Source organism: Cenococcum geophilum (assembly GCF_001692895.1).
Source record: "Cenococcum geophilum 1.58 unplaced genomic scaffold K441scaffold_28, whole genome shotgun sequence".
Lineage (NCBI taxonomy): Eukaryota > Fungi > Ascomycota > Dothideomycetes > Gloniales > Gloniaceae > Cenococcum > Cenococcum geophilum.
Genome location: NW_027137586.1, coordinates 2,081,987 through 2,096,803, shown reverse-complemented (window position 1 = coordinate 2,096,803; position 14,817 = coordinate 2,081,987). Strand labels below are relative to the sequence as shown.

General features: G+C 39.8%; 1 protein-coding gene across 1 annotated transcript; it reads left to right on the top strand.

Moving 5' to 3' along the window:
- The first annotated feature begins 1,704 nt into the window (after nucleotides 1–1,704).
- Nucleotides 1,705–3,904, top strand: K441DRAFT_638860 (uncharacterized protein). Its single transcript, XM_067646555.1, has 2 exons — nucleotides 1,705–2,337; nucleotides 2,476–3,904. The coding sequence occupies exons 1-2, from the start codon at nucleotides 1,885–1,887 to the stop codon at nucleotides 3,649–3,651; spliced, it is 1,629 nt and encodes a 542-aa protein (XP_067502767.1). The 5' UTR covers nucleotides 1,705–1,884; the 3' UTR covers nucleotides 3,652–3,904.
- Nucleotides 3,905–14,817: the final 10,913 nt, after the last annotated feature.

The window sequence follows — 14,817 nt, the reverse complement described above, 5'->3', positions numbered from 1 at the left end:
TTAACGCCTACTGCGTATAGAAAGGGCATCTTAAACTTGTTTATCTTATAGGTGTAATTAAGTAGTAAGACGTTAGGATTCTTTTAAAAGTATTTAAGAGACTCCGGATAAGCAAAGAACAAGTATTTAAGGTAATCGCGATCGTCTTCCTCATGCGCGAAGTAGTATTTGGATTTAAGATTGTCGCCTCCGTGTTCGCTAAGAGCCTTAAGCAATGCCTATGTAGGGGAGAGCCCACTAAGCAGCTTCCTCTTATTTACCTGCCGTTCGTTATAGATATCTTGGAGGCTAATTATAGTGTCCTTCTTAAGCAGATTTATGAGTATTTTACTAGGCGTAATACTACTAGCCGACATATCAGCAATCGTCTTGTTTGTTTCTTTAGTACGCTAGCAGTAATACGGTAGAGCTGCAGCATACGCAAAGGCTTCGTAATTATAAGTCGGTTCCTGTACTTCTACCTGCCACCCAATTGCTATACGCGTAAGGGTAAGGTCAAAAGGGCAGTCAGTCATACGAGAGCCAGTGAGGCGCTTCCTGGCAGTCCTTTTGTAGCTGTCACCTTTGGCGCACCGGAGCCACATTTTGCGCACAGTAGGTAGTAACTGCTTGTCGGTTTTTAAGCGGAAAGTTGACACCGCATAGCCCTGCCCTTTAACGAACTCGTGGATATCATCAAGGGCAAGGCTTGCGCAATCGTACAGCTTCAACGGAGGTGGGTTGAGAGCCATGGTAGATGTAGGGAAAGTAGGGCAAATGCGTGATGTTGATTTGGGTATGGGCGCGCGATAGTTGCGCGCGAACACACGTGATATTCTAACTTGAAGTGGAAGGATCTAAGCTTGTTTGGGTAGGGGGTGTATGCGTATCAATTGGGGGGTGTATGGGTATCATTTAGGGGGTGTATGGCTAGCAGTGGCCAAAATTAAAGGCTTTACCCCTCTTGCGGGTGCACAGCTCTTTTGGCAAGCGCACAGTATCTACGCTGGATGATGCACTTGACTAGTGATTACCGAAATTGCTGTGTTGGATACCCTGTACAAGGGGGTAACACGTACGGGGCAAACGCCCTCCCTGCTAGTATGCTAGCAGAATAATACAGCCCAACCATTTTTCAAGGGCCTGCTTATTTTGAAAACATACTAGCAGGGGAGGGCGTCTGCTCCGTTGTACAAGGGGGCAACCTGAGCGGGCCACTCGCCCTCCCTGCAAGTTCTGGTGGCATTACAGCCGTGCACTTACTATTTTCCCAGGATATTACTATAATGTCAAAACTTGCAGGGAGGGCGAGTGACCCGCTCAGGCTGCCCCCTTGTACAAGTAGAATAAGCATAATAAGCATAATAAGCGATGATTGTCTATTTGCACAGCCTCAGCCCTTTCAACTTAGATCGCTCACCAATTCGTCCCCTCATTGTCTACACAACCAACCGTTTAATATAAATTAAAAGAAGTAAAACTTATAAATAACTCTCGCTAATTTTAAATTTAATAACAAAGCTATTATGTATAGTATTTCTTTATTAACTATTAAAGGCTGATTAAAGAGTAAAAAGCTATATAGATAGGCTTCGCGATGGGTCGGGTAATGCCTACTGGGTTTTGGGTGAGTCCGAACCTCGGAGAGTGTGAGCGAAAGCCCGGCCAGTCTTCAAATACGTCACGTTTGGCGAGCATCACCGGAGCTTTCGCCCATGCTCCTTAGGATCGCGCTCAACAACCTACACTCCATCAGGAAAGAAAATCCGCACGTGCATCACAAATTGAACGAGATCCAGACTCGAAATAACGTCAGCAGGGAATGGAGTCAGCCCAAATACATGCCCCGCAAAAACAAGTTCACTATCGTTTCCAGACGGCCATTTGCCCATATCTATAGGCAGAATGGAATCAAAGAGGGCGTTTCCGTCGCAGGAAGGGACAGGAGCCTTTTCCAAGGACATAGAAAAAGGACGTGAGGCAGTCCCGTTTCCATCAACGACGATATCCTCAACGGAAGCTAGTAGTTATGCACATACTCAAAGCTCAATCTGGCAGAAGCTCAAGCAATGGAATGCAAGATTTGAAGCTTTTACAGGGCTTGAGTCTCGTGGTATTGCCCGAGTTCTCCCATCGGAACGGCAGCTAATTACTGCTTCCTCGTACCTGCAGATCGCCCTTCTTTGGATAAGCTGCGACTTGACGGTCAACAGTATCACGCTTGCGATGCTTGGCCCATTAGTATTTGAGCTTAGCTTCAAGGATTCTGCGCTTTGTGCTGTTTTCGGTGTCTTGATAGGCTGTTTAGGCCCGGCCTACACCAGTACTTGGGGCCCGCGAAGTGGGAATAGGACAATGGTTAGTGTCACTGTGAATATTCTAAAAACATTGATCTGCCTTTATCACGTTTTCGTTCTCTTCATTATTTCTTTATAGCCTAAAAGGACCCACCATATGTATTATTATGAGTAATACAAAGTCTAATTCATCGAGCAGATTGTAACCCGATATTTCATGGGTTACTATCCTAGTAAAATATGTTGTGTCCTTAGCATGGTAATCACGTTAGGATACAGCACGATAAATTGCATCATTACTGGCCAACTTCTTTCTGCAGTGCAAGGCGGCGGAATGCCCCTCGTTGTGGGGATTATTATCGTTGCCGTAATTACCCTGATAGTCGCCGTGGTAGGCATGAAAGCCTTTCATACCTACGAGCGCTACGCTTGGATTCCACAAGCCATCGTCTTTTTCGTCCTCGTGGGCAGCGCAGGTCCACAGTTTGACACCTCCACACCTTCCGTTGGTAACAAAACGACCATCATTGGTCATCGTCTATCGTATTTGGCGCTATGCTTATCCTCACCACTAGCATGGGCGACGTGTGCGGCAGACTTCTTCGTATATTACCCTCCATCCACGCCGAAACGCGGCATATTCTTGTCAACCTACATCGGCAACGCCCTCGCCTTCTGTTTCGCCTATCTCCTCGGCATCGGGCTAGCCAGCGGCGTCGCCCAGAACCCAGCCTGGGCGACCGCGTTCTCGTCATCGCAAGGCGCACTCATCCTCGCCGGCTTGTCCGGCCTGCGCGGCTTCGGCTCCTTTTGTGGCGTCATCCTCGCGCTCGGCGTCATCGCCGACCAGATTGCCGCCACCTACTCCTCTGCACTCGTGCTGCAGATGCTGGACCGGCGTGTCGCCCGCGTGCCCCGCTGGCTCCTGACCTGCCTCATCGTGGTCATCTACACGGCGTGCGCGCTCGGCGGCCGCAACTATCTCTTCGACATCTTCCAGAACTTTCTAGCGCTCATGGGATACTGGGTCGGCATCTTCCTGTCCATCGCGCTGGAAGAGCAGGTTCTGTTCCGCGCGGCCCGTAGTAAACGCGTGCTGTCGAGTGAGCGGGAGGCGGGGGAATTTGACGACGGGTACGACTGGGACGTATGGAATGACTGGCGCGCTGTCCCGGTTGGACTTGCGGCGCTGACGGCGTTTTTGCTGGGCTGGGTAGGCGCGGTGGTGTGTATAGATCAGGCTTGGTATGTGGGGCCTATTGCGAGGATGGTGGGACGAGATGGTGCAGATTTAGGGCTCTGGGTTGGGATAGGGTTCACGCTATTAACTTACCCGCTGCTGAGGATTCTGGAGTTGCGAAGATTTGGGAGGTAGATTCCGTGATAAGTGACGACATGGTCAAGATTTCTTTGCATTCACCAAACCATCTTTGATCTGGGAGTCTTCCGTCACAGTCTGAGTTTTCCGGGCGTGTTGGGATTGCCAAATCAGGAGAGTTCCACCACTCTGCAATCAGATGCGTAATACATAATGTTTGGTCATTATGATCTATCTCTTCTAGTGGGCGCAAGTAATCGAGGAAGGGAAAAGTCAATGTTCGCTCTAGATTATGAAGCAAATAATTCTCACCTCTCTGGTCCTTCTACCTCTGCTAAATCGTGTCTCAACGACGCTCAACTTCTACCTAAACAGTTTCGTGCCCTTCCCGTCATCCCTCTGTCCTTTCAATCAACTCTTTCACCAAAGATATATTTAGCATTGGCTATCGAGGTATCAACATCTAAAGAGGTAGGCTCTCATGCGGAAAAGCGTATGACTACTGATAAAATTGGACTTGGGCATAAAAGCTCTGCCTTTGGTCATGGCATCAAACAGAATGAGTTGTAACTCAAGGATGGGTTTTTCAATTACAGCGAACGTGCAGTATGTCTTCTATGATATACCATCTAGGATTTTATAGGCTCGTCCTCGATCATCGGTGAGGATCCGGACAGTAACACTTGGCAGTAACTTTACTATCCGAATTTTCTACCAAGTTTCATTCTGCCAGTGCAAAATTAGTGGCTTAGAGCTTATTTTTTAGAGTCGTAGCTTAATTTAGCACAGCCTACCCCTAGAGGCGGCCAGGATCCAGATAGTAGCACTTAGCAGTAACTTTACTGTCCAAATCTTTTAATTAGCGGCGGCTTAGTAGGCGGTAAAGGAAGCTAAAATACTACTTAGCCTATTTTAGCCTTCCTATTATCTATTTTTTTTATTATATATCTCTCTTTATAAAAGAGGTATAAGTAAAGTATAAGTAGAAATATAAATAGAGGTATAAATAAAGGTATAAATAGAGCTATAAGTAAAGTTATAAGCACTTAATTTATAGGGGTAAATTAAGGCTTAACTTTAATATTCCTTTTTTAAATACCACTTTATACCTTTATACTTTACTTTTTTATAACTACCCTTTGTTACGGCACTGGCAGAACTTGGCAGAACTTCGCGGTCACGTGACTAGATGACCGCATAAAAGAACCCTACTTCAACCGGCGCTGCTCTTCTTCTCCTTTCCTTTCTCTAGCTTTAGATTCTCGTTTATAGATAATTCAATTATACAGGCTTGCGCGTCCCTCTTACCGTGCTCGTGCCTCAATTAACTAAGTCGCTAACATTATCTAAAGCTTAAACTACCCTTTCTTCCTAAGAAGGAACTTAAATATATCTACAAGACTATAAACAGAATAGGACACAGAATAGAACCCTAAGGGAAGGACCTACAAGACATATACAGACTAGAACCCTTAAAGGAATTACCCGGAATTACCTAATACTCCTACCACTATGCTATAAAATATAGTAGTAGGCAAAGCAGCTATAGGACCCTTAAATACTTTAGACGAAGAAATAATTAACGTTTTAACCCCCTAGGCGGAGCTTACGGCAGCTAATACTAAAATTAAATAACTGCGAGAGCTGCTTAAAGCTAGAGATACCCCTATATCTAATAATAAGTCATTATTAGATAACTAAAGACTCGCTATAGTCCTTTAGGCCCTATCTTAGCGCCTTAGTAGATTTACTAAGGCCTATATAGTACTAAAGCGATTAGTAAAGGCTATAAATCCCCTATTACTTATAGATAGAACAGACCTAATATTTAATAACTAGAAGCTTTAATTACGGGATAAGCTTAAAGTTAATATTAACTACTTTCCTACCCCCCGAGCTAAGATAGCCTATATCTTTAGCCGTACTAGCGAAGACGCCTAGACGTATTTACGCCCGTAATACACTAAAGACTTAATAAACCCCTTTATCTTTAAAAAAGAAATAATTAAATACTTATCTTCTATTTATAAAGACCCCTTTAAAATATAAAACGCCCGCCTTAGCTATAAAAGCCTAAATATAAAAATAACAGAGACCTTTTCGGCCTTTTAGACCCGCTTTTTATACCTAGCTAGGCAGGCCCAGATCCCCTAGAAAGACCTATTATTAAACTTCTTTAATAAGCTTACCCTAGACCTATAGCGGGCCGTATTACTAGCTTATACTATAGTATAGATATTAAAGGAACTTACGGACTATTGCCTAGCTATTAACTAAGGCCTCCATTAAATTAAAGTACATGCTAATTAGCTAAAAACTAAAAACCTTATAAACTAAGCCAAAAGTACCGTAAGAACGGCCTATAGTGCCCCAGTATAATCGGCAACCCCTATAACACTAACCGCTTAGCCTATAGTTAACCTAGCAGCTAGTTGCGTAGCTACCCCTACTATAGGTCTGGTGTAAACCCGACCTATATATAGCGACCCCCGTATATAGGCCCTTAGCGATTAAGGAGCTTACTTTTTATGCAGTTAACTAGGCTACCCTATAAGGAACTACCTAATAAAGGTAAAGACAAATAAGGTCCTATTAATTTAGGAGGATAGTATAAAGTTAGAAAAAGAGGAACCTTAGAGGAAGACTTCTCTCTAGGGTTAAAAGGGATTAATATATTATATATTAATCTAGGTTAGCTAGTTAGTAGAAAAAGTTATACTATCCCTTATACTTTATTCCGTAATAGATATTAAGTTTTAATCTCTACTTTAACTAACTCTAGAGTAAATGCCTTTACTTTAATAGATACCTAGTATACCGTAAAGCTAGCTAACTTTTTAAATACACCCCTTAAAGAACTGCCTAAACTAATTCCTATTTATGGGTATAACGGACGGATAGGGCCACCTATTATAACTATTTTGTGGATTTACCTTCGTGTTAACGGACAAAGATAGTATAATATCCCCTTCCTTATTACGGACCTAGGAAGCTATAATATAATCTTAGGAAGAAAATAGCTAGCCTATTTAGGCTTATAGCTTAATATATAGAGTAGACAGCTTATCTAGCCTAAAACCCTACCCCTAACTCCTTTCTTTATAAAAGAAATTAGTATTATAATAGAAAACTTTATACAGCCCTAGATTAATACTATTTATTAGGCCGATACTATGTGTAAAGACTAGGCCTTTAAGAAAGATATACAGCTTAATCCGTAATAGATCTATATACTATACCGCCCCCAGACTACCTATATTACGCTACCCGCATTAAAGACCTAAGAAGTTAGTAATAACCTAAAAAAGCCCCCTATAAAGAGCTTAGGCCCTATATAGCTATAAAGAATAGTAAAGAATATTAGACGCTATACTAAACTAATAAATTAGAGTGATAACTTGCGGAAGATAAAATAGGAGCTAAAAAAGATTATAAACACTAGACTGTAAAATATGGTTCGGTAAATAGCTATAAGGAAACCTACGGACCTCCTACCAGTTAATATCTACTATATTAGCGCCGTAGGATTCTACTAGAACTTAGTCTAGCCTAATACTATTACTTTTATAACTAGCTTATATAAAATTAACTAAATACTTAAGAAAAAAAAGTAAGCTTAGTAGATAGGAAAGCAAGCTTATAGATAAGGAGCTAGTAGAATAAAAACTATCCTATTAATATTAAAAGTTTAAGGATATATTCTCTAAGGCAGTATCTAATATACTTCTACCGCACTAACCGTATAACTATAAAATTAAGATTAAGTTAGACAAGGAAAACGCCCTTAGCTATACCCCCCTTTGTAAATAATCTATTGCCAAATTATAAGCTACTAAGTAGTACCTTATTAATAACCTAGTAAAGGGATTTATTAAGCCTAGCTAGGCCCCTTTTACCTCCCTTATTTTCTTTATAAAAAAGCTAAACAGAGGACTTTATTTCTGTATTAACTACTATAAGCTTAATAATACAACCCGCAAAGACCGTTATCCGCTGCCCCTACTTAATAAGACACTAGCCTAAATAAATAGAGCTAAGGTATTTATAAAGCTTAATATCTATTAGGCTTTCCACCAAATTAGAATAGACCCTAAATTTATAAATCTTACTATATTTTGGACTTAATATAGATTATATAAATATAAAGTACTTCCTTTTAAACTAACGGATTGGCTATGTACTAATAATATATAAACGATGTACTCTTTAACTACCTTAATAACTTCTATATAGCCTACCTAGATAATATTATAATTTACTTTAAGAATAAGTTAGAATATAAGGAGCACGTCTATAAGGTCCTATAATAGCTCTATAAGGCTAGCCTCTAGGCTAATATTAAAAAGTTAGAATTTAGTATAAAGTATATAAAGTACTTAGGGTTTATTATTAGTATAGACGGAATTAAGGCAGACCTAAAAAAGACGGCCGTAATTAATTAGTGGGAACTACTACGAACCGTAAAAGGGATATAGTTATTCTTAGGCTTCTATAACTTCTACTAACGCTTTATTAAGAACTACAGCCGGATTACTTAGCCCTTTAGCCGCCTTACCATAAAGGACCGGCCCTTTTACTTTAACACCGTATATAAGCAGGCTTTTAATAAGCTTAAGAAACGACTAGTCTCTGCTCCCTTACTCGTCTACTTTAACCTAGAACGGCCCTTAATACTAAAAACGGACGCCTTAGATAGTATTATTACTGGCGTTTATTTCTAAAAGTAGACGGACGGAGAATGGCACCCTATTGCTTACTACTTAAAGACTATAATAGATGCTAAGCTAAACTACTTAATCTACGATAAAGAAATATTAGCTATTATTTCTAGCTTTTAGCACTAGTAAGCATAGCTAAAAAGGACCCCTAAGCCTATTTAGGTAGTTTTGGATTATAAGGCCTTAGAATACTTTATAATAACTAAGGCCCTTACGGCCTAGTAAGCGCGCTAGGTAGACGTTCTATTCTAGTTTAACTTCCTAATTATATATAGGCTAGGCGCCACTAACTATGCGGACGCTCTTATAAGACATAAATAGGACCTAAATAACTAGATAGCCGTAAAGATCTTATTACGGACCTAGACGCTACTATAACTAAAGTACCTTAACCCTTAAATATAGGAAGAACTAAGTACTAAATCTCTAAGCGCTAAGATATGTCCTATTAACCCTATAGAATTCGACCTTATCAACAAACCACCATAAGCAAACCGTACGGACCCTTCTCTATAGAAATACCGTAAAAAGGCAAAGGACGTTACTAGCCTATAGTCCCTTAAAAATGGACTGCTTAAGTACTAAAAATAATTAGTAGTAGTAAAGGAACGGAACTTATAAACCTGGCTTATTACTAAAGCATAAAAGGTATTATTATAAATGGCCTTATATACGACATAAGGCTCTATAACCACAGACTCCGCCTAGAATGATGCTATCGCTGCGCATAATAGGGACACACCCAATCCACATACGCAGCATAGGTGTGCTGCGGCCACTGTGCAGGCCCCTATAATACAAGACATTGCTTAAATCAAGACTAAACAAAATGCGTAAACTGCCACCGAAGCACATACAAGGCGTGGGAGAGAGAAGACTGCATTAAATACAGGAGACGGAAGGTAAGGGCTTAACAGCTACGGGAATAACTGCACGCTAGGTTATACGAATGGAAACAACAGGCGATAAGCCAGAGGGGTGCAGGTACCTTTCCAGCGTTTCCTACCTTTAACACTAGGGGGCTAGGCCAGCTATCCCAAGCCTTAATGGGCCAAAAGCGACGCCGCGCGATATTACTAGACCGTATAGGGACATAAGGGTTATACGGAACATAAGGGAGAGGACGCCCTATAGGAAGACCCTTATAGACAGCTACAGCAAGCTTAAAACCAGGATAATTAAGAATTAGACTTAACGCGGCAAATATAACATTTGCAGCCGACTCTTAAAGGGTATATAGCCAACTAGTAAGAATAGGGGAAGAACCGGAGATAATAACAGATTTAGATATAAAAGCGCTAGTAGGAACACAAGATACGGGAATAGAAAGCTCTATATAAAATAAGTAGTAACTAGGGTGCAGACACAAGAGACAAAAGTTCTAAATATCCTAAAGAAAGTGGAAATAGAAGAAGCAAGGAACAAAGGAAAGGCGAAGAACCCTTACTAGGGGTCCGCCACCTATCCATTATATAGTACAACTGTGGCAATATAAACCACCGCCTTGTAAGGCCCTTACTAGACAGCCTAGACCTAGAGAAACGCCATATCCTTGCTATATAAGAGCTGTATTATAATGCCTACATATAATTAATATACTGCCCCTAAGAATTCTAGCTCCTATACGAACCAAAAGCAGCTATACGCGTATACTTTATAATTAGCAAGGCTATTAGCCTATCCTTATAGTTATAGCAGGCAGTTAACCTAGATATTATAGTAATAATAATCCAGACATATAGGGGACCGGTATAGATTATTAATATATATAACCCTAGGGTTAAAGAGGTCCTATAAATAGAGAACATTATATTAGTAATAAGCTTACTAGAAACTGAAGGTATAGAGTTTATCCTATTAGGAGATATAAACCTCTACCACCCGCAGTAGGGGGGTATCTATATTACTGCTAAATAATAGGTAGAGTGCCTACTAAAAGCTATAGATACTGGGGGCCTTAAGCTAGCTACCCCCCTAGGAGCAATTATATAGCAATAAGGTACCGCTAGAAGTATAATTGACCTTACATTTATAGACGAAGGCCTATACTAGAGACTTAAAAGGTGCAAACCTAAAGAAGAATAGGCACTCGCCTTAGACTATATCCCTATTTAGATATAGCTAGATCTAGATATTAAGGCGTAACTAAATAGTAAAAGATATATAATAAGAAAGCTTAAGACGGATAGCTTCCTTAATATAGTTAAATAACAACTTTAAGACTTAGAAGAAATCCACCTAATACCAAACAAGCGAGGCTTATTAGCTACCCCTAAGGAAATTAACTAAAGACTAAAAAGAATCTAGGCAGCAATTAAAAACGGACTAGAAGAGCACTACCCGGTCTTAAAACTAGGCCCCTATACGCGATACATATGGTCCGCATAATACGCAATTTTTATTACTAGCTAATAATAAGCAAGAAGAAAATATATAAGCAGCCATAATTCTAAAGACAAGAGATAATACAAAGACATAAAAAACCAGCTAAAGAATACCCTAAAAAAAGAAGTAAGGAATAGCTAGAGATGGTTTATAAATAAGTATACTACTAACCCAAGCCTCCCCTATAACAAAGGTCTTTAGAAGATAGCGAAATAGATAAAGAAAAAGGCGGAACGTCTAGTAGAAAACCTATACCTTCCGCCCCTACAAAGACTAGGTAAATTACTAGCTATAAGCGACAATAATAAAAAGGCAAAGATCCTTATAGAAAGATTTTTCCCTTAACTAGCTTTAGTAGACCTCAGTAATATTACGGGCGAAGCACCGGTAACTTACCTAAGGGTTAACAGTAACATAATAACTAAAGAAATGGCTAGAACTATTAGCCGCCTTTTAAATAATATAGTACTAGAACTAGATAGGATTCTAAATAAAGCCCTAAAGACCTATGGACTATTAATAGCACCTTAGCTTGCGGATATAGCTAGAGTATACTTTATAATAGGCTACTACCTAAGACTCGGAAGAGCTATAACAACATTTATCCTACGCAAAGAAGGTAAAGTAGACTACTTACTCCCAGAAAGCTACCGCCCTATTACCTTAGAGAATACCCTTAGCAAGATTTTAGAAAGGGTAATAGCGGACCATATAGCAAATATAGCTAAGGAACACGCCCTACTACCACAAAGCTAAATAGGGGCAAGAAAGAACCGCTTAACACTATTAGCACTTACGCTACTCGCTACCACCATTAAATCTACATAGGCGATGCGAAGGGACTTTATAGTATTAATACTTAGCCTAAATATTAATAGCGCCTACGACAATATACCCTATAAGCGTCTCCTATATATCCTTAGGGCAAAAGGCTTCCCAGAATAGATTATATAATTTATTTAAGGGTTTATAGGTTAAAAAGAAACATTACTAGTCTTTAGCGGATACTAAAGCCCCCCTATTATAGTTGCAACAGGAATACTATAAAGATTACCCCTCTTACCTATACTCTTCCTTTTCTTTATAAGCAACCTACTTAACTCCTTTAAGGAAGGGGCAACCTAGGGGATAGGCTTTGTTAATAATACAAACCTAATTATATACGGGCCAACAGCCGCAGAGAATTGCAGAACACTAGAGAAAGTATATAATACCTATATAGAATAGGCAAGACAATATAGAGTCTAATTCTTACCAGAGAAATACTAGCTAATCTATTTTATAAGAAAACGTAACCAATCTATAGATCTCTAGTATATAATTCACATCTAAGGCTTTAGGGGTTAACTAGTTTAGGGCTTAAGAGTATTAGGAGTATAGGTAGATAGTAAGCTCCGGTAGAGCGTATATACGGCATAAGCGGCCTATAAGGGCCAAGCACAGTATATTGCATTATTTAGGATCGTTAATTCTATATAGGGTCTATACTTCCAGAGGTCACGCCTACTATATACAGCAGTTGTCCGGCTAACTATAACGTATAGGTCTAGTATCTAGGCCATTGGAGAATCTAAGAAAGGCCCCCCTAAATCGCTCCTTAAACCACTCTAAAAGGTCTAAACAGCCTGCCTCTGGAGTATAACAGGCGGATATAAGCGAATGGCTACAGCTCTACTTAAGAAGAAAGCTAATATTCCCCCCCTATAACTATATATTAAAGCCGCTGCAATATAAAGGGCGTAAAAGGAACGCAACTCTAATGTTACAAAGTATATTAAGACACGCCTAAATAAACTATAAAGGGACCCTAGGGCGCCTTATAGAAGAACAAACCAATAACCCTAAAGTAGGGAAGATATATTAAAGAAACAGGTAAAGAAAGCAGAAGAAGAATAGTGCTGCTTTAGGGCCCAGGCCTATATAGAGGAGAAAGGGAGACGTATAAGAGGCCAGCAAGGATAATAGTAAGAGAGAGAAAGGAGCTAAAGTAGAGTATAAAAGAACGCTGGGAAACCATCTACCGCAATGCAATACTGGCTAAACTAATGCTAGAGAGATATATAGGAGTTAAAGGTATAGAGGCTAATTAAGGTAAGAGGAACCTAAGCCGTAGCATAGTTAACGCTATAGGGGGTAGACACCCTAGGGCTCTAAAAAGGCCTAACGAAGGCAGAAAATATAATAGTAACGCTTTTAAGAACAGGAATAATAGGACTAAAAGACTGGCTCTACTGGGTAGGTATCCTAGTAGGTAGCCCAAGATGCAAATATAGCTGGCTAAGATAGACACCAAAACACGTAATACTGTTATGCCCCTTACGTACTAACTAAGAAGTAATGCTCTTAGTAGCTAGCATAGAGAACTATAAGACACTGCTTTTGATATAAAAAGGCCTTAAGGCAGTTACCCAGTGGCTTATTAGCCAAAATATACTAAACCAGTTCCGGGTTATAAAGGAAATAACAATAAAGGGCGGGGGGGCAAGCAACGAGCGCCGCCTAATAACTCTATAGTAGCAGAGTAAAGTATACAATACTAGCGCGTCCGTAGGCTAGTTATAGCAGCAGTAGTTCCTAAAGAGGTTAAAAAGTAAGGTAGTAAGAGCACTATAGGTGACTTATAAGCGCCTTATAGGCGCCTTATAGGCGAGTCCTAAGAGGCAGGGAGATGGATTATAGGGTTTTCTCAAGTTAAGTCTTTCTTAAGTTAAGTTTTCTCCCTATATGTAAATAAGGAGTAGTCCGCGTGGGCCTAATAGGGATCTAAATCGGACGTTAAGCAATGAATTATTATTATTATTATTACTAAAGCATATACCTAGGTCTTTACGGCCTACCCTAGAAAAAATAAAACCTATAAGATTATTAGTAACCGTTACTACTGGCCTAGAATAGTTATAGATATTAACCGTTATATACGGAACTGTAACAACTGCTATAGGTTTATAATTCCATAAGATAAGGCCTTAGGACTATTAAAACCTCTCCTAATACCCGACTACCCCTAGTAGTATATCTCTATAGACCACAATAGATATAATATAGTTATAATTTTAGTTAACCGCTTTAGCAAGCGCCTATTTTTAATTCCCTGTTATAAGAATATTAATGTTAAGGAGGCGGCCTAACTATATATCTACTACGTCTACTATATTTACGGATCACCAGATACTATTATATTTAATTACAGCCTGTAATTTATATTAGCCTTCTAAAATAAGTTTACCTATATCCTAAATATTAGGCTAAAGCTCTTTATAGTATACTACCTCTAGATAGACGGCTAGACGGAGATTATAAATTAATATTTAGATTAAAGACTCCGGCCTTTTATTAACTACTTCTAGGATAACTAAGGCAAACTACTACCCCTAATAGACTACGCCTAGGCGACCCTACCCTATAACTCTATAGGATTTGCACCTATCTAACTAGAAATAGGGTATTTACCCTAAATAAGCTTTAACTAGGATAGACTAGAAGAACCACAGACTATACGCGAGAAACTATTTTATAAGGAAGCCCAGTAGTACGCTAAGCGCTTAGAGGAAGCCTGGATAGTAGCTTATATAAATCTAAAAAAGGCCCAGAAATTAATAGAATAGTAGGTAAATAAGCATAGGCGCGAACCTAACTTTACTATAGGTGATATAGTCTAGGTTATAACAAAGAACTAGAAGACGGAACGGCCTAGCTATAAGCTAAACTATTAGATAGCGGGACCGTATAAGGTCCTTAAGAAGATAGGTAACTTATATAAAGTAAAGCTCCCGGATTTAATTAAGGTTTACCCCGTTTTCTCGCTAGATAAGCTATAGAAAGCTATAAATAACCTATTACCTAGATAAAAGAACAAACCTCCCCTACCAATTTAAGTTAATAGCGATAATAAATGGGAAATTAAAGAAGTACTAGCCTATAAACTAGTAAGGAAAATACTAAAGTACCGCGTTATGTTACGGACGCTTTAAGTACGATGTTACGACTACTTGGAGAGGAGTCGGAAGAAGCTAGTTGGTTAATACAAGTACGGTCCAGGATGGAACCCGTGGAACCATGTGACGAAGAATAGTAAGCGAGTCATATGATGTTATACGCAGTATACGCAGTGTACGCGGTG